The sequence below is a fragment of the Thunnus thynnus genome, unplaced genomic scaffold, assembly GCF_963924715.1.
Source record: "Thunnus thynnus unplaced genomic scaffold, fThuThy2.1 SCAFFOLD_85, whole genome shotgun sequence".
Lineage (NCBI taxonomy): Eukaryota > Metazoa > Chordata > Actinopteri > Scombriformes > Scombridae > Thunnus > Thunnus thynnus.
In genome coordinates, this window is record NW_027095893.1 from 1 (window position 1) to 27980 (window position 27980).

At 38.3% G+C, this 27980-nt stretch overlaps 1 protein-coding gene and 1 long non-coding RNA gene across 2 annotated transcripts; one reads left to right on the plus strand and one right to left on the minus strand.

Moving 5' to 3' along the window:
* Positions 1-6: 6 nt before the first annotated feature.
* Positions 7-26606, plus strand: LOC137178761 (NACHT, LRR and PYD domains-containing protein 12-like; the record flags this gene model as incomplete). The annotated part of the gene is made up of 11 exons (XM_067583977.1): positions 7-154; positions 3657-5499; positions 8891-9076; positions 10479-10652; positions 11326-11493; positions 14908-15084; positions 18258-18431; positions 19115-19285; positions 21992-22162; positions 22988-23164; positions 24206-26606. Coding segments are annotated over 11 exons (3411 nt in total), but the record flags the coding sequence as incomplete, so codon positions are not given.
* Positions 782-3537, minus strand: LOC137178764 (uncharacterized). Its single transcript, XR_010927203.1, has 2 exons — positions 2504-3537; positions 782-1956 (listed from the first exon to the last, which is right to left on the minus strand). It is a non-coding gene; the product is annotated as an uncharacterized lncRNA (long non-coding RNA).
* Positions 26607-27980: the final 1374 nt, after the last annotated feature.

Sequence of the window (27980 nt, forward strand, 5' to 3'; positions counted from 1 at the left end):
TCTTTGACTAGATGGAGAGAGTTGTTAACTGTATTATATCGGTACATTAAAAGATCTGGTGTGTTGTGCTTTTGCTTTTTGCTTTTTGAAGGTGGAGAGAGTAGCACTGATGCCACAGCAGTACAGAAGCCCACTACTTCAGAGCAACCTGCAGGTACAAGACATTTTCTATTTTGTTAGTATATTAGTTATTTATTTAGTTATTTATTATTTAATAACTATTGGTCAAAAGTTAGTCCTTGTGTTGTCTCCCTCCTTATTGATGTGCAGCTTTGGTTTTATTTGAGGTTCATAACAGTACATTATACTAAGCAGATGTTGGCTCATTAGTTTGTTATTCACATGCACTAAAATTCACCAGAATGCAGGAAGTCAAGTATTTGTAACTAAAATGTTCCTAGTTGGGGACCCTCAGACTCCCCGCTTAGAAAGTGGCCTGACTGGGACTGTATTTCGTGCTATATTTCCTGGCCTGAATGATTTTGCCAGTCCGGCCCTGGATCCTGGTTTTCCTTTTCCACACAAAGTTGTTCTGTCAGTTACCAGGAATGATCTGGTGAGGGAGTTGTCAAACATCGGCTCAGGAGCAGAAGGTCACAGGAAGATACAAACATGACATCACATCCAGACAGCAGATCTGTGAGGAGAAACAGCCTGTGTCTTTATATTTTTCATAATTTTAGATTCAGTCCAAACAGTAACAGACAGTTACACATTTTTTCAGTTCTTCAAGTTCTGTGCTTCAGCACATTCAATTTATAATAAAATAATTGACTCTACATTAAAGTCTCAGCTTTAATTTGAGTAGGTTTACATCAACATAGAAAGAACTGTGTGGGAGATAAAGACCTTTTAACACATAGTGCTCAAAAGTAACGTGACAGATACACATGATGTCAGACTAAACAATCATACAATGATGCAAACAAAACTACATAAGCTGATGCCCACGTTAAATCTGGTAATATCTCCTCCACTGACCAACAGACGTTAGCGGCTCTGAGACATACAGGACTTCCTGGAGGCTGGTTTCACACTGTGCGGGTATTTTGGGGATTGTCATTGGATTATTGAAAGATTGTGGATACAACTGTGGAAAACATGAATGAACTCTTGTCAGGTGGGCAGTGACATAATTCTGATGGGTGGTCCTACAAAGTAACTGTTATTGGTTACTGTAATTGGAGTTGTGGATCAGAAGGAAAAGTGCAGTACAAATTAAATCTATTGCATTATTATTTAAAATTTTTCAACAGGTATATTTCTCCTGGAGAATGTCAATTTCTCTGTCATGTAAATATATAACATGTAGTTAATAAAACGCTGTAGATAGGGAAAGTGAAGCAGCTGAATGAAAGGAGAAATCATTACAGAGTGATTTATCCTTGTATTTAAAGTCCAACTAAAACTTAAACAAACACAAAGTGTCCTCTAGAAGTCTAAATAAGTCAGTTTCCACCACTTAACATTTTACTGTTTGTTGAATTCAGACACATTCATGCTGTGAGGAAAAGTTCTGACTCAGACACACAGAGCAAAACAGAACAAAAATTCAGGACTAACAAATGTCTTCTATCACTAATACTGATAAAATAAGAAAGTCATGCTTTGAGAATAAGGTCAGTGTAGAGGAGAAATCTGATCACTGATTGGTTGCTTGTACACATAAATTTACAGTAACCAGTACTGTGCATGTTAACACGTTACCCCTGTAGCAATCAGCTTAAGTTTTAAACTTAGTTACAATTACAATTAGAGAGCTACTGTGATCTATTTACTAAGATCAGTGTTAGAGAGCTTATTAGGCAGGGCTAGCTCGTGTAGGGTTTGACAGTAAACAGGATGGTGTATCGGTCAGGATACAGGAATGAGGATGAAGAGACGTAATTGCTTCTCTGAACTGTGCTGTGGTCCAGCTGTGTTTATCGGCAGTTCAACACTAGTATTGTCATCAGTCTGAAATAACAAATAAATCACCATTAGGCACTGTCATATTGACCGCAACAGGTCATAATTACGGTTAAGCATGAATAAAGAAATATATACACCCATGGTGCTGCTGAAACTCAGTTAAACATAAATATATCAAAGCATCGCAGTCCCCATTTAACAGAATAATACTTGAGTTACATACAGATGAGAATACTCCTCAGCGAAATAAACAAACTTCTCATATATATCACTGACCCAGTCACATAAAGTATAACAAAGTATAATGGCGACACCTATTGATCAAATAAAGTACTACATAATGGCGACCACACACCACGGACATTTTCCTTAATGGAGGTGTTATTAAGTTAACTCGTCACAATAGTGTAAACAATACTACTTTAACTTAAACATATGAAAGATTACCGTAACTAACTTAATACTTCCTCCAGAAAATTATTGCATGAGCATCGTAACAACACCGGAAGTATCGCTCGTCACGCTGGACACATGTAAATATGTAGTTAAACTTACGAGGTGTAAACATAACAACAGAATAACAAACACTTACTTCTCGTCATTGACTCAATACTGGGAATACCACTGGACCACACAGGCAAAATAAGGATGCTCAAAAAAAGACTTATGGGTCGTCACAGGTGAGTGACTTTAACCACAACACGATACACCTTAGCATTAGCACTCGCTCCTTTCACCCACACGCAATGGTAAATGCTAGCGCAGTAAATATACGTCATCTCTTACGGCCTGATAATGTGAGTATTAAAGTGATAAGCACCCATAAATGTCCAAGCCTTTTATACAATCAGGTTAAATGAGGATATTTGGTTTTGGATGTCTTTAAAGCTCTCTTGACGCTGACAAACAAATGTACTAATTGGAAACTTAAATGTATGCAAACACAACAATTTATCAAGAAAACAGAATAAATTCACACATTAAGCATCCATTTGAATGTCCAATGTTAGTCCAACTCAAAGAAAAACCTCCTTATACTGCTCACATAGTCCAAGTGAAATGTCCCAAAAAAACAAAAATGGATGTATATGTCCTCCCTTCAAAATGCAAAAATAGAATAGAATCAGGAACAGCAATGCATTGCAAAAAAGAAGAAAAAGGGTCCAAAAGAATCAAACTCGCCGGATGTAGAACAGAGAACGGGTCCGACCTAGAGTTGATCTCCAGTCCTCAGCTCAATTGTTATAGTCCTCAATTCACAGAATCTCCTTTTATCTCCACATGGATGAGAAATCACCATAAAAAAGGAGCTAAATGCCTTTTTTTATCTATTGAAGACAGCCAGGATCTTACAGATCTCCTCTGTCTCGTTCCAGAAGCATTTCTCCCTTTGCTTTTCTTTTTTTCTGCCCCAAACAATTCTCTCTGTTGTTCCCTGGCCCACACCCCTACACTTGTGATCATGGCTGCCACAGGTTTTCTGACCAGTGTTCCCTACAGGAAACTACACACCAGAGTAAAAGTATGGGTAACAGGGATAGAGTTAATCAGAGGTTTAACCTTGCAAGGGTTTTTTGTATTAAACCATACGATTTAGATATCTATATATTACTCTTCCCCTCACACTTGTGGCGGTGTTACACCCCAATTACACACGTAACATGGTTTCTCCGTGTAACCTGGTTACATAAATGCATGTAAACATATTGATAGTTGTTCAAATCTATATTTTTCTTCTCTTTCAGCAGATAGTGGACTGCAGAAGGCCTTAGATACATATAAGTTCAATCTGAGAAGGAAATATCAACAAGTGACTGAAGGAACTGATGCAGCAGGAAGTGAAACCCTCCTCAACAAGATCTACACTGAGCTCTACATCACAGAGGGAAAGAGTGAAGAGGTTAATATCCAACATGAGGTGAGGCAGCTTGAAACAGCTTCCAAGATGAAGATCCACCATGACACTCCAATCAAGTGCCACGACATCTTTAAAGTCTTACCCGACCAACAGAAACACATCATCAAAGTTGTTCTGACAAGCGGTGTCGCTGGTGTTGGAAAAACCTTCTTGGTGCAGAAGTTCACTCTGGACTGGGCAGAGGGCTCGAAAAACCAAGACATCAGTCTGGTGATTCTGCTTTCGTTCAGGGAGCTGAACTTGATCAAAGATGAGCAGTACAGTCTCCTCATGCTGATCCATGTTTTCCATCCAACATTACAGAAGGTCACAGCAGAGAAGCTCGAGTCTAAAGACTGTAAAGTTTTGTTCATCTTTGACGGCCTGGATGAAAGCAGACTTGAACTTGATTTCAAGGACAATGAGGTCGTGTCTGATGTCACACAGAAGTCATCAGTCAAGGTGCTGTTGACAAACCTCTTCAAGGGGAATCTGCTTCCCTTTGCTCTTATTTGGATAACTTCCCGACCTGCAGCAGCCAATCAGATCCTAGATCAGAAATGTGTTGACAGGGTAACAGAAGTACGAGGCTTCACTGACACCCAGAAGGAGGAGTACTTCAGGAGGAGATTCAGTGATGAAGAGCTGTCCAGCAGAATCATCTCACACATCAAGACATCCAGGAGCCTCCACATCATGTGTTACATCCCAGTCTTCTGCTGGATCACTGCTAGAGTTGTGGAGCACATGTTGACTACAGACCAGAGAGGAGAGCTGCCCAAGACCCTGACTGACCTGTACTCACACCTCCTGCTGGTTCAGACAAAGAGAAAGAAGGACAAGTATGATGAAGGACAGAAGACGAGTCCACAGGAGCTGACGGAGGCTGACAGTGAAGTTCTTCTGAAGCTGGGGAGGCTGGCGTTTGAACAACTGGAGAAAGGAAACATCATGTTCTACCAAGAAGACCTGGAGCAGTGTGGTCTTGATGTCACAGAGGCCTCGGTGTTATCAGGATTTTGTACAGAGATCTTCAAAAGAGAGAATTTGATCTCCCACAAAACAGTCTACTGCTTTGTTCATCTGAGCGTTCAGGAGTTTCTGGCTGCAGTCTACGTGTACCACTGTTACACCAACAGCAACACAGAGGTACTGAAGGACTTCCTGGGAAAATACTACAGTAACTCATCTCTGGATGACTTCCTGGTAAAAGACTACAGTAACTCATCTCTGGATGACTTCCTGGAGAGAGCCATGGAGAAATCTCTCCAAAGTAAAAACGGCCACCTGGATCTGTTTGTGCGTTTCCTTCATGGCCTCTCTCTGGAGTCCAACCAGAGCTTCTTAGGAGGCCTGCTGGGTCAGACAGAGAACAGTCCAGAAATCATCCAGAGAGTCATCAACAACCTGAAGGAGATGAACACTGAGGATACCTCTCCTGACAGAAGCATCAACATCTTCCACTGTCTGATGGAGATGAACGACCTCTCAGTACATCAGGAGATCCAAGAGTTCCTGAAGTCAGAGAACAGATCAGAGAAGGAACTCTCTGAGATCAACTGCTCAGCTCTGGCCTACATGCTGCAGATGTCAGAGGAGGTTCTGGATGAGTTTGACCTGCAGAAGTACAACACATCAGAGGAGGGACGATGGAGACTGATCCCAGCTGTGAGGAACTGCAGAAAGGCTCAGTAAGTCCAGATGTGATTAACATTATAAATCAGTGCAGATTAGTAGTTTAGTTCTTCAAATATAAATAATATAAAATTCTTATTATTGTTAAAATAGTGCTCGACTTGTTCATAGCTGAAATAATATGTCAGTTATATTTAATCTCAGATGTTCTTGAGCTGTTTCAAATGTTGTGAGTGTAAATAATGTTGATTTTTAAGTTTATAGCTGTTAAGTTAATGAAAACAGTTATTCTATTTATTTCTAGTGATTATTGGATTTTACAGTCTTTTCTTCTATTTATCTTCCTTTGGGTGACGGAGGCGTCATTCAAACCTGGTAAAACAAATGAAGGACTTTAGAGGTTGTGGTTGAGGTTTTATTACAGAACATATATCAGTATTTTACAGTTATCAGTGAATGTAGTGAAGTTATTATTACATGAGAAGCTTCTGCAAATAATATATAACCAGACAGACACTGTTTTTACTGCTATGATTAAGAGTTTAAAATAAGATCTGTATGATTTTCCAAAGGTGATTTCTGAAGTCAGAGAGATTTGCTTTCCTCATCATTTTTTTTCTTAATGGTTTCTGAGTCATTTCATAGTGAGCACGAGGGATCAGCAAATCACCAAACTGATTCAGTAATTAAGTGATATTACACGCGATGCTTACCGCATCACTGTCGTGTCAACAATGACGGTAAATCACACCCTCGAGGGTAATATTGCGATTATACAACATTTACCAACAAAATAAAAGATGTAAACAAAATGTATTTATATTGTGAGGCAGTTCGCTCTAAAAATAAAAAAACTTTTTTTCTTGTGTTATATCCGTTTCTATGGAAATACATAGGGATATGACTAATACCTGGAAAACAATCACTCACGTCACTAGACTCCTATGTAATGAAACCTAGTTTACAACTCCAGCAAGTAGACTGACACTTAGTAACGACCAAGGAACAGAGACGATTTCTAGTCCCTGTTGAGTCAGCCAGCCAACTTGAGCTAATGCTTTCTAGAGATCGCGACATTTCCCAAACTGAATAAATACGACATTTATAAACACAAAACTGCTTTGCCAGCTCAATCCTGTTGTAACTAAGATATCCGCTGAAAAAAAAAATTCCATGGACAAATTTAGCTGCTACGTCCGCAAACTTCACAGACATTTTTAAGCTAGTAGCTCCGTGTCACCGACTCACCGGCACAGCTGATGGAGGATGCCGGAGTGGAAGCTGAGATAAACTCAACTGAAGGGAAAATGATTCAGTTTTACTGTTTATGGGGGAGCCGGTTAACGATAACGAGTGGAGAAGGGTTCGGGATTTTCAGTGTGTGTGTGTAACTCGTCCCACAGTCTCAGAGTTCAATCCACTCGGTAAAGGGTCCGTTTTGTTTTCCCCACAACCCCTAATCAGTTCAGTTCAATCCCGTTTCACAAACATAAAAGGAGGAAAACTCAAAACTCCGTTCCGGGTTTTCACCGCAGATCCCCACAAAACAAAATAACCCAAAGACACTAGCAAAGCAACACAACACATAAACGGTCTACAGTTCTAATGAATGGCGGAGTGATATTTTTATTAATTCAACTTCAATATCACATACAGATAACATAAATGGAGTAATATAACATAAATATAGAACAAACAAATATACAACGCCAGGGATTACAGATAAATATGAAATGAAAATGGTGCAGTAGAAAATAAAGATATAAAAAATAAATGTACACATTACAATTATATTAGTTCATTAAATTTGGAGCACAAATTTATAGTCTTCACAGCTTTTCTATTGCATGAGGTAGACAATGTTTTAATGTAGGATTCTGTTTCTTCTTTAAATGAACAAAGAGGGTTTAACTTTTAACACTTTACATTAATGTATATAAAACTTGGCCAGCAATATGATAAGAGTGATGAGGCATTATTCATTTGAGCAAGTTGATGAAATTTACATCACACGGACCCTCACGGACGCAGAAACTATCATTTCAGCTTCAGTGTGCTGTCATGCTGATTTGAGCACGTTCTAAATGTCTAGTTGACCAATCAGATTGCTTGGTCAGAACTACCTGTTGTATAATGTCAGTTATACAACAATATCTAAAGTTTGCTAACATTAACCAACATTAGTCTCCGTAAACTACTGGTCATACGAGACAAAACCCCTGAGTGTGTTGAACCGAGCAATGGTGCCTTTTATTTTTCATGAATTCAGCTTTTTATTTTAAAGAGGGAAGTCATGTTACACAGTCTTGTTTTTAAGTCTTTCTTATATTCTGTTAGTCACAGAAAGAAACTCTCAGGTGTTTTCTCTCTTGTTGGTGTAGAGAAGAGTAGTAGCAGGAAATGCACAGAGGTCTGATGAATATATAAGAGCAGAATGATAGAATTCAGACTGTTTAAAGAGATCTTATACACATTAAAGGTCAATGTTATATTTTAATGCTGATACCCTGATAACATCTTTCTGATGACATCATGATGAAAATAATTCAACCTTATTGGTTTGTTAAATGTGTTTTGTGCTGAATCAGTTTTTCAGATCCTCAGAAAAGAATGTTGACAACTAAACATCATGCAGTCGTCTGTCCTGCACATCTAAATATTGAATTACATTAATATTTGATTATGTACAGGTCTAATATTGTCAAGCCATTTGTTTCATTTGTGTTTGTCAACTGTCACTAAATTTTGCTGCTTATGGATGTGAACCTGACAACAGCAGGTAGCAATGAGAGATGATCTTTCTCAACTGTAACTGTTCACTGAGTTGAACTGAGTAAAAATATCCTGCAGTCAAATTAAAAACTAAAAATAGTGGACAGTAAAAATGTTTTTCTTATCAAGATGCCTCATGCTGACTTTGTGGAGACAGACATGGGATCAGATCACACAGACAGACTGAGCACATTATGGAAGCCTCAATGTAACTCCATTTTCTCTCCCTTCATCTGCAAGGTTAAAGCAAAACAAAGATTAAAAGTCTGCAGGTATGAGAGAGAGTGATGACAATTTTTGTTTCATCCAAGCACAGTGAGATACGATTAGCTGAACTAGGAGTGCTCTGGTAGCCTACTGGTTAAGATACATGTCATATAATCACAATATCAGTGGTTTGATTCAGGTGGCTGACCTTTGTTGCATGTAATTCCCTGTTTCTCTCTCTCTCCTCTTGTTTCCTTTTATCTCTCAACTGTCGCTTTACATTAAAGGAATAAAATGCCTCAGAAAAAAAAAAAAATATTTTAAAAAAGATGAGCTGAATCACTGATGTGAAGAGCAAATGTTAATCAAAATAGGGAATGTCAAACTGTTTTGTCATCAAATGCAGGAAGTAAATATAAAGTGTCCTCTTTCATGATAACATATGTTGTAATATATGTGTCATTACAGACTTTATGGCTGTGAACTCTCAGAGACTCACTTTGAAGTTGTGGCCTCAGCTCTGAAGTCCAACCCCTCCCATCTGAGAGAGCTTGACCTGAGTGCAAACTTCCTGAATAGAGATCCGACTGGTTCAAGATTTGAGCTTCTATCTGCTGGACTGGAGAGTCCAAACTGTAGACTGGAGACTCTGAGGTCAGTTCACTGGCTGTAGCTTTGGCAGTTTTTTATGTATTCAATTCAAATCCTTCACTGAAGTTCACATGTTTGGTTAATACATTTTTGGGATTTCCTTGAGCACAAATCTGTAGAATTTAAATTGAATTTAGAATTTAAATGTAAAAATGATTTCCAAAGTTTAAACTAATATGAGTCTTCAGCAGTCTGAGTTACACATATCAAGTAAGTATTTTTATGTTTCTTCAGTGTTTCCTTGCTGAGCTACAGTGGAGGGACCATAACTCAAAGAGGGAATTTTGAACTAAATAGTCTGTAACTTTGAGTCAGACAAATCAAGTGGGAGTCTACCAAACTGTCAAAGCCTCATATCAGCTTCAGCTGAACTTATGAACTAATTTCCTACAGTGTAGCTGTGTTAGGAAGAGACCACTTCACAGTCAGTATGGACAGGAGGAATCATTACTGCCACCAATAACATGTTTTAATTACACAAACCTACTAAACTACCAAATACAGGAAGAAGGAGGTCATGTAATAAATAATGAACAGGTTTAGTTCAACATGTCTGATTTCATATTGATCCTCTAATTTCAGACTTGAATGAGTTCAGCAGCATTTTATGAATCGATTTTATGAATGAACTCATGGAAGTCAACTCAATAAATATTATTATTGTTATTATTGTTATTATTATTATTATTATTATTATTAGTAGTAGTAGTAGTAGTAGTATTGTTATTGTTATTATTATTATTATTGTCATTTTTATCACAATAAAGGGAGTTAATCTATGGAACAACCAAGAGATGAAAACATGTAGAACATTAAGTAAGTTTAAACAAATCTTTAAAAATAACATATTGAACAGATATAGAATGGATGAACAAAGAGGTGGTCTGGAATAATATGATTTGGTACAGAGTGTCTTTTTGACTTGTGTTGTTTTTGTTTGTTGTTATTGGTTCTATGCAAGTTATCTTTATTCTCTTGTGTTGTTTTGAATGTTTTTTAGCTTTGATTTGATTGATAAATTATAAAAAGGGGTAGGACTAGAAAAGTTTCATTGAATGGTTATTATTTGTGTTGCTTACTGAAAGTTTGCTGTTATTTTTATTTCTTTTGTTTTGCTGCCTATATATTTTATTTTGCTATTTTAACATGTTCAAACTAAAAAATTATCTAATCTAATGAATCAGTGTTGACATGAATATGTGTCTGAATGTTGTGGTGACATTTGGATGATGTCTGTAGAAGGCTGACATCATGATGATCCACAATAACACAAAGTTACTCTGCTCATTTTAGAGAAAAGCTGATTGATGAGGACATAGTAATGTTGAACTACACATTTAAAACCTGAACACATCTGATTGGATTATAAATAGATTTTAATCTAAATCATTTATTCTTTATTCAGATTGTGGCTCTGCAGGTTGTCAGAGACCAGCTGTGCTTCTCTGGTCTCAGCTTTGAAGTCCAACCCCTCCCATCTGAGAGATCTTGATCTAAGAGGAAACGACCTGAAAGACTCAGGATTAAAACTACTGTGTGATTTTCTGGAGAGTCCAGACTGTAGACTGGAGACTCTGAGGTCAGTTCACTGACTGTCTGTTACTATTGTTGATCTTAATGTTTAACAACTGAACCTAATTCATGAACATACATAACTTACATCCATGAAGTTCATTTTCTTTTTTCCATATTTTCATTTTTTTACTGTACAAAGTTTAGTCTGTAGTTATAAAAGATGACTGATTCTTAAAGAAAGTGTAGAAAATGTCCACTGTTAGTTGTTAAAGTAAATGAATGTTTATAACTTTTGGTAAAGAGTCACATCTGTATACAGAAGATCCTCTCAACTAATATCTGTTTTAAATTGATCAAGTTTACTTGCTGAAAGAGAAATATTTCTTTATTATATTATTTAATGTTTTTTACACAATAATGTCTGATCATTGACATTTATTTCTTAGAACACACACACACACACACACACACACACACACACACACACTGATCTAAATGCAGGTGTTTAAAGTATTTTTTATGAATCAGTGTTGACATGAATATGTGTCTGAATGTTGTGGTGACATTTGGATGATGTCTGTAGAAGGCTGACATCATGATGATCCACAATAACACAATATTTTAGTGAAAAGCTCATTGATGAGGACATAGTAATGTTGAACTACACCTTTAAAACCTGAACACATCTGATTGGATTATAAATGGATTTTAATCTACATCATTTATTCTTTATTCAGATTGAGTTCCTGCAGGTTGTCAGAGATCAGCTGTGCTTCTCTGGTCTCAGCTCTGAAGTCCAACCCCTCCCATCTGAGACATCTGGATCTGTCTGGAAACGACGTGTGTGACGTGAAGCAGCTGTGTGATTTTCTGGAGAGTCCACACTGTAGACTGGAGTCTCTGGGGTCAGACACCATTTTTTACTTCTGTGCTGAGATCAATATGATGTGACAGTTGTGGTGACACTAAACTGCAGACATAAAGCTGATATTATGCTGATCCACACTGAGGATCTATTTTCTTCTTCAGTGGTTTAGTCCTTTGACTGTCAGAACAATGTTGAGCTGCACATTTAAAACCTTCATATAACAAGAAAAATCTACACTGGATAATTCACTCTGAACCCCTGAAACTCTTGATTTTTACATTAAATTTCACCTTCACTTCAGGGCTGGGCGATATGACTAAATCAATATCAGGATTATTTCAAACTTTTACCTCGATTATGATTAATGAACAATTATTTATTTCATATGCTTTTTTTTTTTTTACACTGCCCTCATAGTTCTCTGACAAGGTCTGTACTGTAAACATGCTGAACTACTGGGATATTTTTTTCCAATGAAACATATGTTAACTTTGTGTTTTTTAATTAATTTTTGAAACACACACAGATATACTATTTATTGAATATTTCAAACAGTTGAAATCAAAGCACACATCACTTGAAATGGAGATGTCTTGTGAAAAAGGTCACATTTTAGTTCTAAAGTAAAAAGCAAGTTCCCTAAAAAAAAAAAAGTAGAAAATAATAACTTGCATCTCTTGCAAACAAAATAAATTATTTTAAATAACGCCATGTGTGAAAATGTTAATGCAACACCGCTGATTAAGCTTCTTTGCTTATGATGAAGACGTAGACAGCTCTGTGCTCTCTGGGGTACTTTCCCTGTGGACTGCAGCTGCTGACTCCATCATCTCTGTTCTGACTTCTTCCTGAATGGTGGGGACATGGTGTGCAGAAGTGTATGCTTCCAGGAGTTCTTCTGTGATGGGTTCTGAGAACTTCTCCTTAAGGTACTCAAGGATGCAGGTTTTGATTGTTTTAGTCAGCTCCATGTCATCTTCCTCCTCAGCCAGCACTCATGAATGGAGGATGTGTAGGACAGAGTTCACAAATGAAATGGTCACATACTCTTCTCCTGACAGGGCATCTGTGAACTCCATCAATGGGGAGAGAGCTTTGTTGACAGCCTCTAAGACATCCAGGTCAGCCCAAGATGGAACAAGTTGCCTTGATTTCTCATCATCAGCGAGGATCTGTGTGATGGCTTTCTTTTGCTCAAGGATCCTTGCACTCATCACTTGCATTGATCCCCATCTGGTGGCACATGCAGTTTTCAACTTGTGTTGTGGCAGGTTCAGCTCTTGTTGTGCCTTCACAAGCGCCTTCTTCTTTTTCCAACGATAGGAAAAAGCACTGACAATCTTTTTGCAAACCCTCATTTCCTGCTGCACATGTTGATCTTCCATTGCATTTTCTGAAATACACACACATGAAAAGATGAATTATTATTTTATTGAGGGTTTGACTTATACCTAAAGACTTAACAAACTTGCAAAATAATAGATGAGGAGAAATCTCTTAATTCAAAGCTACTTAATTAATAATAGATTAATAACAGACTTCTAGAGTAATTTTTATTTCTACTTTAATGATGACTCATTGTAGCGTTGTTTTACATTGTAATGTGAAGTTAACATTGTAATATGAAGCACATTGTAACATTGCTATATGAATAGTTAATTATTATTGTTACAGTATTTATTTAAAGTGAACTAAAAGATAGCTCTAGCTCAACTGTAGCATAGTGTCTGATCAGCTGATGTGTTGCCTATCGATTGCCAGGTGCAACCTGTGTCCAAAACATTGCTCCCGTGTCCGTCCATTGAGCTGTGTAGCTTTGACGACGTTAGTGCTGTTGTCTGTCGTAATGGTCATGAGGTTCTCTTCCATGAGGTCCCATGCAGACAGCATATTTCTCAGGCCCTGTGCAATCATTTCTGATGTGTCATCATCTGCAAAATATGCCGTCTTCAGGCATCTGTTGCGTAGGTTCCATTCATCGTCAATGTAGTGCGACGTAAGGCTCAAGTATGGCTCCATCCTTGTACTTGACCAGAGATCAGACGTTCCTACAAAGTACTGAACAGATTTGAGTTCAGCAGCTACCTTCTCACGACATGTTTTGTACATGTTGGGCACCGCTGTTTGGGAAAAATATTTTTGCGATGGCACAGCGTATCTTTTGTCAAGGGTTTTAACAAGATGTTTAAACCCACTATGTTCCACAGTGGCTACGGGATCTATATCCTTCATGACGTAATATGCAATAGCATCAGTTATTTCTTTCCATCTTCTTGAATCCTTTGCATAATGTGCGGCATTTGTAAATGCTTGTGTTAGCGTCAGCTGCTTTGTGGAAGCACTTTAGCGTTTGTCAGTCTCTCTCTTTTTTTAAGCCATGAACTCTTCATATTCGGTGATGTGATTGTGTTCCAAGTGATTAAACAGATTGGTGGTGTTACCTTTGGTCACCGAAATTGTTTTTCCAAAGTGTTTACATTTGACTTATTTTTGCTCTGTGTCGTCTTCACTGAAGCTGAAATGTGTCCAAACCACAGATACGGTATTCTTTTTAGTCATAAGCTGCTCGGGTTGAGGCCTATTTGTTGGCTCAGTGTCAGTGCTTGTGTCATCCATGGTGCCAGCTTGCTTTGAGTGAACTCGCACTAACGTTAGTTGGACGGGGCGGAGGCACATGACTGAACACAACATAGTATTGTTTTAAAGGGACAGTTCATGAACGCACTCATTGGGGAAATTATTAACCGACTTAACCAACATGAGAAAGATTAAGTCAGTGAGAGGGTCTTAATGTCGGTCTTGATACATTTTCGGTTAATTGCCCAGCCCTACTTCACTTTAAATTTTGTTCTTTAAATTTAAACCAAAAACCTCAATCAGACAGCAACAAATATAATATCCAGTATTTACTTGTTCCAACACTATTATGAAGCTGTGCAGTGTTTATATTAACAGAAATATTTAAACACAAGATGCTGTGATTTTTTTCATGGCGACGTCATTCCATTAAATGTAAATAATGTCGATATGTTGAACATCATTTTCCTCCTATCTTCCCAACATCCATCCTGACATATTTGATATCATCATAAATGTTGGGATCTTGAGTAGAATCTGAAATATTCATGTGGATTTTTAACTTGTGTTTGGCTGCACAACATGAGTTTGTATAGATGGAGTCACTGGTGGAACTGCAGAGTTTAAGAGGTGAAGTCACTACGTCTTTATTGAAGTAGCAGCATGTTGTCATTAATATTAATGAGAGCTCTTTTTCACTGTTTGTATTTTAAAGTCTTTAACCTGCATCCTGTTGGGTTCAGCTGGTTGGAGTTTCCATTTTCTAAACTTCTACATTCTAAACCTTCTTCAGCTCTGAACAGATTATGAAACTTTGCATGATTTCAAACATGAACTTTGTTTTCTAAAGTGACGTCATTTATTCTTTATTCAGATTGAGTGGCTGCAGTTTGTCAGAGATCAGCTGTGCTTCTCTGGTCTCAGCTCTGAAGTCCAACCCCTCATCCCATCTGAGATATCTGGATGTAAGAGGAAATAACCTGAAGGACTCGGACATGAAACAGCTGTCTGATCTTAAGGAGAGTCCACACTGTAGACTGGAAACTCTGAGGTCAGTTCACTGACTATAGAAACTGTAGAAAATGTCCACTGTTAGTTGTTAAAGTAAATGAATGTTCATAATTTTTGGTAAAGAGTCACATCTGTATACAGAAGATCCTCTCAGCTAATATCTGTTTTAAATTGATCAAGTTTACTTGCTGAAGGAGAAATATTTCTATTTCTATTATATTATTTGATGTGTTTAATGAATAATGTCTGATCATTGATATTTATTTTTTAGAACACACACACATACACACACACACACACACACACACACACAGGGACACAGAGAGATCAATGCAGGTGTTAAAAGTGTTTTTTATAAATCAGTGTTGACATGAATATGTGTCTGAATGTTGTGGTGACATTTGGATGATATCTGTAGAAGGCTGACATCACAGCCAGAAGGACAGGGGGGCACTGGGGGGGTATGTCTGTCCAATTGGGATTTTGTGCCCCACCCAAACTTCAGATTCATGGAAACTTCCTGTCTTACTGTACGTGACTGAAGTTTGGCTACATCGCACACGCACTGTCACAAAGCAGTTTCATGTAGCTAACAGCTAGATGAAAGTTGGAAACTGTGGCTAAGCAGTTATGTTTGAGCCACTTTTTAACAAAAACTCGTCCAGAGGATGAAGCATGTTGGGACCAGGCCGTGCCTTTAAGTGAAGTCACAGCAGGATGGTTGTGAGACATTTGTTGGCTTTAAAGTAGGGCTGCTTGATTATGGCAAATATCATACTCACAATTATTTTGATCAATATTGAGATCACAAGTATTTAACACAATTGCATTTTGACTCATGGAACAGAAACGCTTCCATTTTATTAAATGTAGTAGTCGACACTGACTCTGAGTGTCTCGGAGACCCCATGTGTTTTTTTTATTTCTGTTGCATTTAGTGAAGCGTAATCTGCACAGACAGCTGTTTAAATCACAGAAATATCCGGCTGTATATGTGTTTTAGGCATGCACGATATTGGATTTTTTGCCGATATCCAATATTTTCCATCTCATTTTTGCCAATGCCGATATATGTGCACATTTTATCCACCTGGCTGAGGAGACTATTACACCTGCAATCATAGATTGTACTAATGATCAAGAAAGACAATATATGAAGGAAGAACTTATGAAGACTGGAGTTCAGGAGCTCAGCATTAAAACACATGAACCTGCCAAGTGGGAGGAGCAGTAGTTTTCTTTGAGTTTATTAGACAGACAGGAGTAATGTGCAGGATTTAATCTTTGGTCCACAGTCCGAAGCAGAAGGTGGCGATAATGCACCTCATATGCTGGTTGCCAATAGCTGTTATAAACCAAAAAGAAGAAGAAAAAAAAACGTTTTTTCCAAACAGAGTGGTACATCCTGTCAGCCGAGGTGTTTCCTATGTCTGCAGCCGAACACAGCAGCTCCTCTGCGGACTGTTTCATCCTGACGGTCCCAGCTAACGTTACCTCCGGTTTCACTACAGGCAGATTCACTCGCTACAGTGGGCGAGGAAATAAAACCAATGAATCAATAAGTACAAACACTGTTGATTTCTTCCCGTGGAGCCGACATGCAAACTATTTAGGTTCAGTAAATCCCAGCTGTCAGTCAGCCTGGTGAAGGCAGGTTAGTCTGTGGACAGAGACGCTCAACGCCTGTCGGAGGCGTTTAAGGAGGAGCGAAAGCGCACCGCTGTAAAGGAAAGAGGTTTGCTGGATTTATAACACAAGACAAAACGAGAGCATCACTGCGAAATGACAATAATAAACAATAATCGTTTTATCTCCATTATCTTGTTTTCATAATCGTTGGAAGCCAAAAAAATAAAATTCGATTAATCGCACATTCCTACTCTAAAGGACCCTTCAGTCACCAAATACGGTGTAACAACAGATCCAGATGCGCATCAGATCATCCATGTTGACTGGACACCTGAACAACTTGACGTTTTTGTCTTTTGAAAGAGAACTAACTGAGACTTGTGATTACAATGACATAATCAACCTTTCCAACTCAAAGCCCAGAAGACTCGGCCTTGTGTAGGAATAGTAGCCGCAGGTAAGCCAGTGTTATTTATCCTGGCCCGCCGTGGCATGTTAGGATTGTGGTTTCTGTGAGGAAGTTCTGAACTGTAACATATTCATTGTTTAATTTGTTTCAAGAGTTATGCAGTGTTGGTTTGGTTATTACAGTGGAAACCGTCTGTATTGATCACAGTTACAGTGATCAATCGCTTATATGGATCACAAAGCTTGAGACTGAATCATTCTCATACAAATGTTGTTTAAATAGTTTGCTTATACTAATCAAGTACAGTGTTCATTTTGGGCCTTTTCATACATGAATCCATATGGAAAAAATGTAAAACTTCAGTAATTCTATTTTTTTTATTTTACTCCCATGAAACATGTTTGATATGTTCCTGGCGGCTGCGGCACCATTACTGCCTCGTGGTAACCCGTCTGCTTCCAGCTGGTGACCTGAGGCTGCTGCTGCCTGCACATTGAAATCATGACGGGAAAAAGAAAATCATTTTCTCTCAATGAAAAACGTTGTTTCCTCGAAGCTCATGACAAACTGCCAAAAACCAGCCAACGAGATGCAGCAGCGACACAACAACCAGCGTTTAAACAGCTGTACTGTATTTTGAAACAGTCAGTAAAATTCATTAAATAGAGAAGCTGCTCGTTTCATTACTTTATATTCATGTAAAAAATATACAAATGTCAGTTAGATGGTATTCTGCATGAGAAATAAAGAAAAAATGTTTTAAAATCAGTTATAATAATCATCTGTTGATAGTGATCAATTTGATCCAGACAGATGTGATCAATATAAACAGTTTCCACTTTATTGTGTTATTTCTTCTTTTATGTATAGAAAGCCATTCATCTGACTCATTTACGTTAAACTACCAAAAAAAAAGAAGGAAATGTCTGATCTATGAGCATGTAAAAAGGAGTGCCCATCCGTGACGACCTTGTGCCCCCCTGCTGATAATTGTCTGGCCGCTCTGGCTGATATTATGATGATCCACAATAACACAATGACAAAGTTACTCTGCTCATTTTAGTGAAAAGCTCATTGATGAGGACATAGTAATGTTGAACTACACATTTAAAACCTGAACACATCTGATTGGATTATAAATGGATTTTAATCTACATCATTTATTCTTTATTCAGATTGACTGACTGCAGTTTGTCAGAGATCAGTTGTGCTTCTCTGGTCTCAGCTCTGAAGTCCAACCCCTCCCATCTGAGAAAGCTGAATCTGTCTGGAGGAGAGTTTCAGGAATCAGACGTGAAGCTACTGTGTGATTTTCTGGAGAGTCCAGACTGTAGACTGGAGACTCTGGAGTGAGTTCACTGACTGTCTGTTACTATTGTTGATCTTAATGTTTAACAACTGAACCTAATTTATGTACATACATAACTTACATCCATGAAGTTCATTTTCTTTTTTCCATATTTTCATTTTTTTTACTGTACAAAGTTTAGTCTGTAGTTATAAAAGATGACTGATTCTTAAAGAAACTGTAGAAAATGTCCACTGTTAGTTGTTAAAATAAATGAATGTTTATAACTTTTGGTAAAGAGTCACATCTGTATACAGAAGATCCTCTCAACTAATATCTGTTTTAAATTGATCAAGTTTACTTGCTGAAGGAGAAATATTTCTTTATTATATTATTTAATGTGTTTAATGAATAATGTCTGATAATTGATATTGATCCTTCACAATAATCTCTCTCTCACACACACACACACACACTGATCTAAATGCAGGTGTTTAAAGTATTTTTTATGAATCAGTGTTGACATGAATATGTGTCTGAATGTTGTGGTGACATTTGGATGATGTCTGTAGAAGGCTGACATCATGATGATCCACAATAACACAATGACAAAGTTACTCTGCTCATTTTAGTGAAAAACTCATTGATGAGGACATAGTAATGTTGAACTACACATTTAAAACCTGAACACATCTGATTGGATTATAAATGGATTTTAATCTACATCATTTATTCTTTATTCAGATTGAGTTCCTGCAGGTTGTCAGAGACCAGCTGTGCTTCTCTGGCCTCAGCTCTGAAGTCCAACCCCTCATCCCATCTGACACATCTGGAGCTGTCTGACAACAACGTGTGTGACGTGAAGCAGCTGTGTGATTTTCTGGAGAGTCCACACTGTAGACTGGAGACTCTGGAGTAAGACACCATTTTTTACTTCTGTGCTGAGATTAATATGATGTGACAGTTGTGGTGACACTAAACTGCAGACATAAAGCTGATATTATGCTGATCCACACTGAGGATCTATTTTCTTCTTCAGTGGTTTAGTCCATTGACTGTCAGAACAATGTTGAGCTGCACATTTAAAACCTTCATATAACAAGAAAAATCTACACTGGATAATTCACTCTGAACCTCTGAAACTCTGTTTTTATCTTTTCTATTTGACAGTTTTTAACCTGCATCCTGTTGGGTTCAGCTGTTTGGAGTTTCCATCTTCTAAACTTTAGGACAAAAAAATAGATTTTCAGATTAATTGCGATTCTTATTTGAATGATCAATAATTGATTATTGAAATCCAGAGATGGATCTTTGCATTTGTGTCTTTACTCAGTAAACATGTACATGTGCTCTGTGTTGTGTGTGTGCAGTGGTTACTTGTTGTAAATGGTTCAGTTAGAGCAGCATGATGTGTAAAATGTCCACTTTGTTTAAATCCAGTTATTACAACGTGCACAAAAATCTTATTTTAAGTGTAAAAGTAACGTAGATGCTAGCTGCTATATTAGCTGCCTTGAGTCACCACAGTCCCGTAAACCGTGACGTGAATAGTTTCAGTCTGTGGACCCGCCGCAGTTTACGGGACTGTGGTGACTCAGGATGGTCAGCTGACTCTGGCTGTCTCGTAGGGGATCTAGAGATCACATCTACAAGAGGAACAGACTGAAAAAAGACTCCACACACTGATCTGAGCTCTGGGTTTGTGTTTGTTAACGAGATATTATCTCTGACTACGAGATGTGAAAGCGTGGAAGTGGACTGAACAGTGTGCAGATTCTACTGTATTCAGTCTGTCTCTACCTGCTGGGGAGCTAACGCCAGCCAGCAGCTGTCTGCAGGTATCAGACTGATGTCAACACAAATACAAACAGTGCAGATGAACTAATGAGCAGACTTTCAGTTTCTGCTGTCTGTGCTCAAAGTGATAAAGTTGAAACAGCAGGTACTGACAGTCCATGTGTTGCATTATGGGATAGCATTTATGTGTTTTAAATGTACATAATGATGAAGCTCTTGCAAGTGATGCAGGTCTTATATTATTCTTGCTCAACTGTTTTGCACATGTAGACCTAAAACATATAAATGTGTCGTGTTTTAGTCTTTTGACATCTTTACTTGTGTTTGGCTGAACAACATGAGTTTGTATAGACGGTAGGGCTGCTCGATTATGGCAAAAATCATAATCACGATTATTTAACACAATTACTTTTTGACTCATTTTTGCCAATGCTGATATATATGCACATATTTTTTTCCACCTGGCTGAGGAGACTATTACACCTGCAATCATAGATTGTACTAATGATCAAGAAAGACAATATATGAAGGAAGAACTTATGAAGACTGGAGTTCAGGAGCTCAGCATTAAAACACATGAACCTGCCAAGTGGGAGGAGCAGTAGTTTTCTTTGAGTTTATCAGACAGACAGGAGTAATGTGCAGGATTTAATCTTTGGTCCACAGTCCGAAGCAGAAGGTGGCGGTAATGCACCTCATACGCTGGTTACCAATAGCTGTTATAAACCAAAAAGAAAACGTTTTTTCAAACAGAGTGGTACATCCTGTCAGCCGAGGTGTTTCCTATCTCTGCAGCCGAACACAGCAGCTCCTCTGCGGACTGTTTCATCCTGACGGTCCCGGTGTTTCCTCCGCAGGCTCCATTTCACTCAGCTGCCCGACAGACCCGCTGCTTCTTCCCACTTTAACCTGAATAACAAACCGGGGCTCGGTGCTCCGGTTGGATCCAGACGGAGAGCCGGGGCTAGCTGGGAGGCTAGCGGAGCGTTAGCCGCAGCATGACCGGAGGGAAGCACAGCCAGCTAGCCTCCGCTAGCCTCCCAGCTAACGTTACCTCCGGTTTCACTACAGGCAGATTCACTCGCTACAGTGGGCGAGGAAATAAAACCAATGAATCAATAAGTACAAACACTGTTGATTTCTTCCCGTGGAGCCGACATGCAAACTATTTAGGTTCAGTAAATCCCAGCTGTCAGTCAGCCTGGTGAAGGCAGGTTAGTCTGTGGACAGAGACGCTCAACGCCTGTCGGAGGCGTTTAAGGAGGAGCGAAAGCGCACCGCTGTAAAGGAAAGAGGTTTGCTGGATTTATAACACAAGACAAAACGAGAGCATCACTGCGAAATGACAATAATAAACAATAATCGTTTTATCTCCATTATCTTGTTTTCATAATCGTTGGAAGCCAAAATCGTAATCGGAAGTTAAATTTGATTAACCACACAGCCCTAGATCAAGTTTATTTGTTGAACAAGAAATATTTCTTTATTATATTATTTAATGTGTTTTAATGAATAATGTCTGATCATTGATATTGATCCTTCAGAACACACACACACTGATCTAAATGCAGGTGTTTAAAGTATTTTTATGAATCAGTGTTGACATGAATATGTGTCTGAATGTTGTGGTGACATTTGGATGATGTCTGTAGAAGGCTGACATCATGATGATCCACAATAACACAATGACAAAGTTACTCTGCTCATTTTAGTGAAAAGCTCATTGATGAGGACATAGTAATGTTGAACTACACATTTAAAACCTGAACACATCTGATTGGATTATAAATGGATTTTAATCTACATCATTTATTCTTTATTCAGATTGACTGACTGCAGTTTGTCAGAGATCAGCTGTGCTTCTCTGGGCTTAGCTCTGAAGTCCAACCCCTCATCCCATCTGAGATATCTGGATCTGTCTGACAACGACGTGTGTGACGTGAAGCAGCTGTGTGATTTTCTGGAGAGTCCACACTGTAGACTGGAGTATCTGGAGTAAGACACCATTTTTTACTTCTGTGCTGAGATTAATATGATGTGACAGTTGTGGTGACACTAAACTGCAGACATAAAGCTGATATTATGCTGATCCACACTGAGGATCTATTTTCTTCTTCAGTGGTTTAGTCCATTGACTGTCAGAACAATGTTGAGCTGCACATTTAAAACCTTCATATAACAAGAAAAATCTACACTGGATAATTCACTCTGAACCTCTGAAACTCTGTTTTTATCTTTTCTAGTTGACAGTTTTTAACCTGCATCCTGTTGGGTTCAGCTGTTTGGAGTTTCCATCTTCTAAACTTTAGGACAAAAAAATAGATTTTCAGATTAATTCTTATTTGAATGATCAATAATTGATTATTGAAATCCAGAGATGGATCTTTGCATTTGTGTCTTTACTCAGTAAACATGTACATGTGCTCTGTGTTGTGTGTGTGTAGTGGTTACTTGTTGTAAATGGTTCAGTTAGAGCAGCATGATGTGTAAAATGTCCACTTTGTTTAAATTTATTATTATTTTAAGTGTAAAAGTAACGTAGATGCTAGCTGCTATATTAGCTGCCTTGAGTCACCACAGTCCTGTAAACCGCGACGTGAATAGTTTCAGTCTGTGGACCTGCCGCAGTTTACGGGACTGTGGTGACTCAGGATGGTCAGCTGACTCTGGCTGTCTCGTAGGGGATCTAGAGATCACATCTACAACTTTCTAAACTTCTACATTCTAAATCTTCTTCAGCTCTGAACAGATTATGAAACATTGAATGATTTCAAGAATGAACTTTGTTTTCTAAAGTGACGTCATTTATTCTTTATTCAGATTGATGCGCTGCAGTTTGTCAGAGACCAGCTGTGCTTCTCTGGCCTCAGCTCTGAAGTCCAACCCCTCATCCCATCTGAGAGATCTGTATCTAACAGGAAATAACCTGAAGTACTCGGACGTGAAGCAGCTGTCTGATCTTCAGGAGAGTCCAGACTGTAGACTGGAGACTCTGTTGTGAGTAGAGAGTTGGAGTCAGTCTGTGCTGGTTTCAGCAGTATTGTATTAAACACAGTTAGTATCAAAGCAAAGATCCAGTATTTCCTGGTGAACCTTCAACCTTCTCAGTGGCTGCTTTCCTCAGTGAAGCTGTGAGAGGAGAATGGTGACAGGCTTCAGGATTGGACAGAAAGACAGAGAGAGAGAGAACAGTCAGCCAATCAGATCAGCCAGAAGCTTGTTGTGATCATGTGTTTGAGTTGATGTGAAGACGACTGTTGTTGTTGTGTTCATGTCTGCAGGAAATAAAGCTGGATTACAGCTGACAGCCTTACAAGATGTATAGAGACAGTGGTCCTCATCATCAAACTGTCCTACCATCAAATCTGATCTGAAAGTGTTTGTTCTCTCATTTCAACACTAAAGAATTGGTCAGTTCATCTTTGTCAGAGCTCTAAGATCAGTCTGACTGCAGCCTGCAAATCACTGGCTCTGATTTCACACAAGCATCATTACGTTTAGTAACCATGTGGTCTTTATACAGACCAGAACCTCTGCTGAAGTCCAGGAATCACAGCAGCTGTTTAGCTGAGAGCTCTGACTGATTGTCATGTGATGATTTAACAGCAGGAAAGATCTTCAATCCCACAGAGACTCTGTAGCTTTCAACTTTTCTAACAGTTGACATGTATCAACAGTAAATCCATCAGTAAACTGATGAGTGAATGTCTCTGTTTCTGCAGTAATGATGTGTTCATGACTCTCAGCACTTTATTTCCTCTGTGTACTTGAGTGAAATCTGCAGAGTAAACAGACTTGATAGCAAAAGTCTGTGCAGGTGTGTGAGCTTGGAGCTCAGTGTGTTCACTCCAACATGTTAACATGAGAGCTGAAAGGAAGCAGGCTACGCTGCACAGCTGTTCCACTTCTGGTCTGAACAGGACTGAAGTCCCTGCTGCTCTTTATACTGGATGTGCTGAATCACTGACTGACAGCTGATGAAGTGAGTCTCACTAAACACTGATTTATGACCTCTGTTGTTTCTTCTTCTCTCATCAGCTGGAAGGATTTTGATTATTGATCTCCGTCAGAGTGTGAGTGAACATCCAGGAGTGTGTGTTGAGAGAGGATCAGCTGGATCCTGATGATCCATCTGGACCGGAGTCTGGATCTGGATTTTGTCATCTTCACTTAAGTCTCTTAACTGACTACAAACTGAACAGTTATCTCTGGATTTTGTTGAATCAGCACTTTACAGATGTGTTATACATGAGCTGTTTGATGCAGAAAAGATTAATAAACAGGTGTTATAAGTCAGACTCTGACCCTGGGCTCATATTTATCAAGCGTCTCAGAATCACACTGAGAGTTAACGAGGACTAAAACTAATTAATGAAGCAGAAGAGAATTTACTGTGACTGTCAGCAGGAGAAGGATTACTCCTGGGAGAGAGTGAGACGTGGCTGTTTTACCACAGTCAGAGCAGCAAAGTAGAAATAATGATGACGTGTTGTAGTTTTCTCACAGTCTCAGCTGGAAATATGAAACAGTGGTAATTTGGTATATCATGTGTATAAGCAGGTAACCAGGCAGGTAACTTACCAAGGTTATGGAACAAAACTATGATGCCAAAATTCATTATAAGATGATATTTACAAAGTGTAAAGAAAGCCTGAGAGATAAATGTAGCCTATATGTTAACGAAGATAACAGGTAATTAGACTCAGCTGTGTGAAATGATCTTGGTTCAGTCACATGGTTTCACAACCTGTAATAGTGCTGCATCTTGCACATATTGCACAGACACATGTTGCAAACCCTCTCCATAAAGAACATCTTCTCTTCCACTGTCCAATTCCTCTTTCAACTACACCCCAAGTTAACTTGTGTTCTCTACATGAAGGTAAATACAGCGTAACAATAGAAACATATATTGTTCAGGTGCATCCTCCTCTCTCAAATATCAGGCTGTAGCTCTGCTGTTATTTGAAGGAGCCTCAATAAAAAATAAGCCTATAAAATATTTGAGCTGTTGTAATGAAGTTGAGATATCCTTCATTATGCAGCTGACATGATTGTGTGTAAATCAAAGTTTTAGTGGGCTGTAACTGAGGACACTCGTCATGCTCATTATCTTTACGACGTGCATTAAGCCAGATCAAAGTTTGATTCATGACTTCCATCATTGTGGCTTCTGACAGAATCGTCACTGTTGTACAGCTGCATTTTCTCCGTTACCATAAAGTGTAACATTGTGAGGACGTTCTGTATTTATTTAAATGATGTTGTGTAGAAACATCATGTGTTCTCCTCTGCATCACACACAAAGTTAGTCTCACCAATGATTCTGTTTTAGTCCAAACAATCTTTTAATAAGCTCAGTGTCATCAAGCGTTCCCAAAACATCTCTCCTCTCAGGGAATATCTCTGCCTGAACTCCATCTCCTGCAGCTCCGAAATATTGGCAGAGATACGAATCATTTACCAAGTTTGGAAAGTTGATAAAAGGCTTTTTCTCCTAAAAGTAGAAGCAGAGATGCGTCACTCTGATCATTTTTGGCCAGTTAGGAGTGATTTCCTGCTCTGAGACGCTTGATAAATACGGGCCCAGATGTGACAGATGTGACAGATTGGATGTCCACAAATTTCATTCAGTTCAATTCAGAAAGAATTTATCATTGGTCCAGAAAACCTGCATGCAGGTCAAATCATATCTTGGTTCTGTGGTGAAAAACTTTGTATTTTTTGATTCCAGCCTAAGTTTTGATGATCATATCAGCAGCTGGTCCAGTCCTGTTTTCACCATTAAAACATATTCAAATAATATGTATAAAACCAGCACAGAACACTGCTGCTGTCAGACTTTGAACTAAAAGCAGGAAAAGAGATCATATTACTCCATTTCTATCATCACTTCACTGGTTACCTGTTTGTTTTAGGATTGATTGGAAAGATTTGATTGATTACTTTTAAAGGCTCTTCATGGCTCCAGATGACATTTCAGAGTTGCTCTGTGTGTAAATATTAAAGGTATCCAGCTTTTATATGCTTTTATATGTCTTTTTAACTATAGATCATTGTCACATTGTACTTGGTCCCAAAGACTATTCAGTCTTAAAAGATCATCATGTTAGTACTGATATTGGGAAACTGGCTTTTAAATACTTTCCTCCACACAACTGGAACAATCTGCAGAAGCTTGTAAAATTAGACGAGTTAATCTCTTTTAATCAATTTAAATTGAAAGCAGCTGTTGTATAATCTGTTGATACTGTTATTTTTGTGGCTTTAATTGTTTTTATATGTACTTTTATGGTTTCTATTGTTCTTATATATGATTTGTTGCTGATGTTTACTGTAACTTTCATGAGCTTTTATATGTAGTGTAGCTACTCGTCCCTGTAGAAGAGAGCTTGTTCTCAAAGGCCCTCCCTGTTTAAATAAAGGTTGATGAGGATGATGATGATGATTATTATTATGTCAAAATGAATAGTTTATATCTCATAACGATATTTAACAAGTCATTTGCATCAGGCTGTAAGTAAACACTGATCAGCCAATCAGGTGGCTTTAACAATAACTATATAATTTAACCTTGGAGGTGAGATCATGTGATCCAGAAATTGGTTTGCAGTGTTTGTCCAAAACTTAACAAACACAATAAAAGAAACACACACTAAGAAGAAAAAAAGCAATCCAAGACATCGTCCACACATGGCACACATCCTTCATAAAATACACTAAACTACTACACAGCAGCGTCCAGCAGTGCTCCTGGAGTACAAAGATTCAATGTGAGAGAAGACACAATGCAGCCCAGAAATATACACAATACCATACTTTCCACTGTGCAGCACTGACTACAGTACTGCTGTGAGTACCAGGAGTTTTTATGTGCTCCTGTGTGTTATAGAGAGCGATGGCTGATGGGATAAAGGAATTCCTCGCTCTGTTACTTTTGCAGCTGGAGGCCTGAAGACGTGGGCCTGATGGGAGGAGCTGAAGCTCACTGAACAGGGTGTTGTGGGTGAAGCAGCAGGTTTTCAGTCTTTGACAGGTTCCGGGTTTGGTAGATGTCGGTAAGGCTGTCTTGCTCACTGCCATTTATTGTGCTGAGCAAGTCCTTCTGCGCAGCATCAGCGTTACCATGGCAACAGAGGATGCAGAATGTCATAACACTGAATAAAAAACGTATAAAAAGATCTCAACATAAAACAGTCAGAATCAAAGAAGCCGTTGTTGTCTTTTCTTCAAAATAAAGTCAGTGTGATAGTTTGACTTCAGTTTGTTATCAGTGTAGATCTCGAGGTGTTTGTTCTCCTCCACTGCCTCAATCAGCTGAACGCTTAACAATGATGGTTTTATTGCTGAGCAGCTTTTTCTGAAATTAAATGATCCTCAAAGTTAACAAGTTTACTATTATAGCAGTGAAAAAATATACTGAAAATATTCACATCTGACAAACTAGAACCAGTATTTTGTTATTTTTTCATAAAATAACTATAAACAATAATCAGAATAGTTCCCCATTCTGTTTGATTAATCTACTAATCCTAGCAGCTCTAAACGGATGTTTTGTTTTATTAAACTTACTTTGTGGATGTAGAATTTTGCAATAATAAAATCTAAATTCATAAGTTAAATAAGAGTCATTGTCTTTATCATGTAAATAGAAACTAAAAATAACATCTTTGAAGAAAAGGGAAAAGTTTTGAACTATGAAGGTCTTCATGTCTTTCCAGAGTTTATGGGTGAATCTGCAGCTCCACAATAAGAGAGAAACAGTTTCAGGTTGTAATTCACAGAAAGAAAACATCACATCAGTATCGTTTTT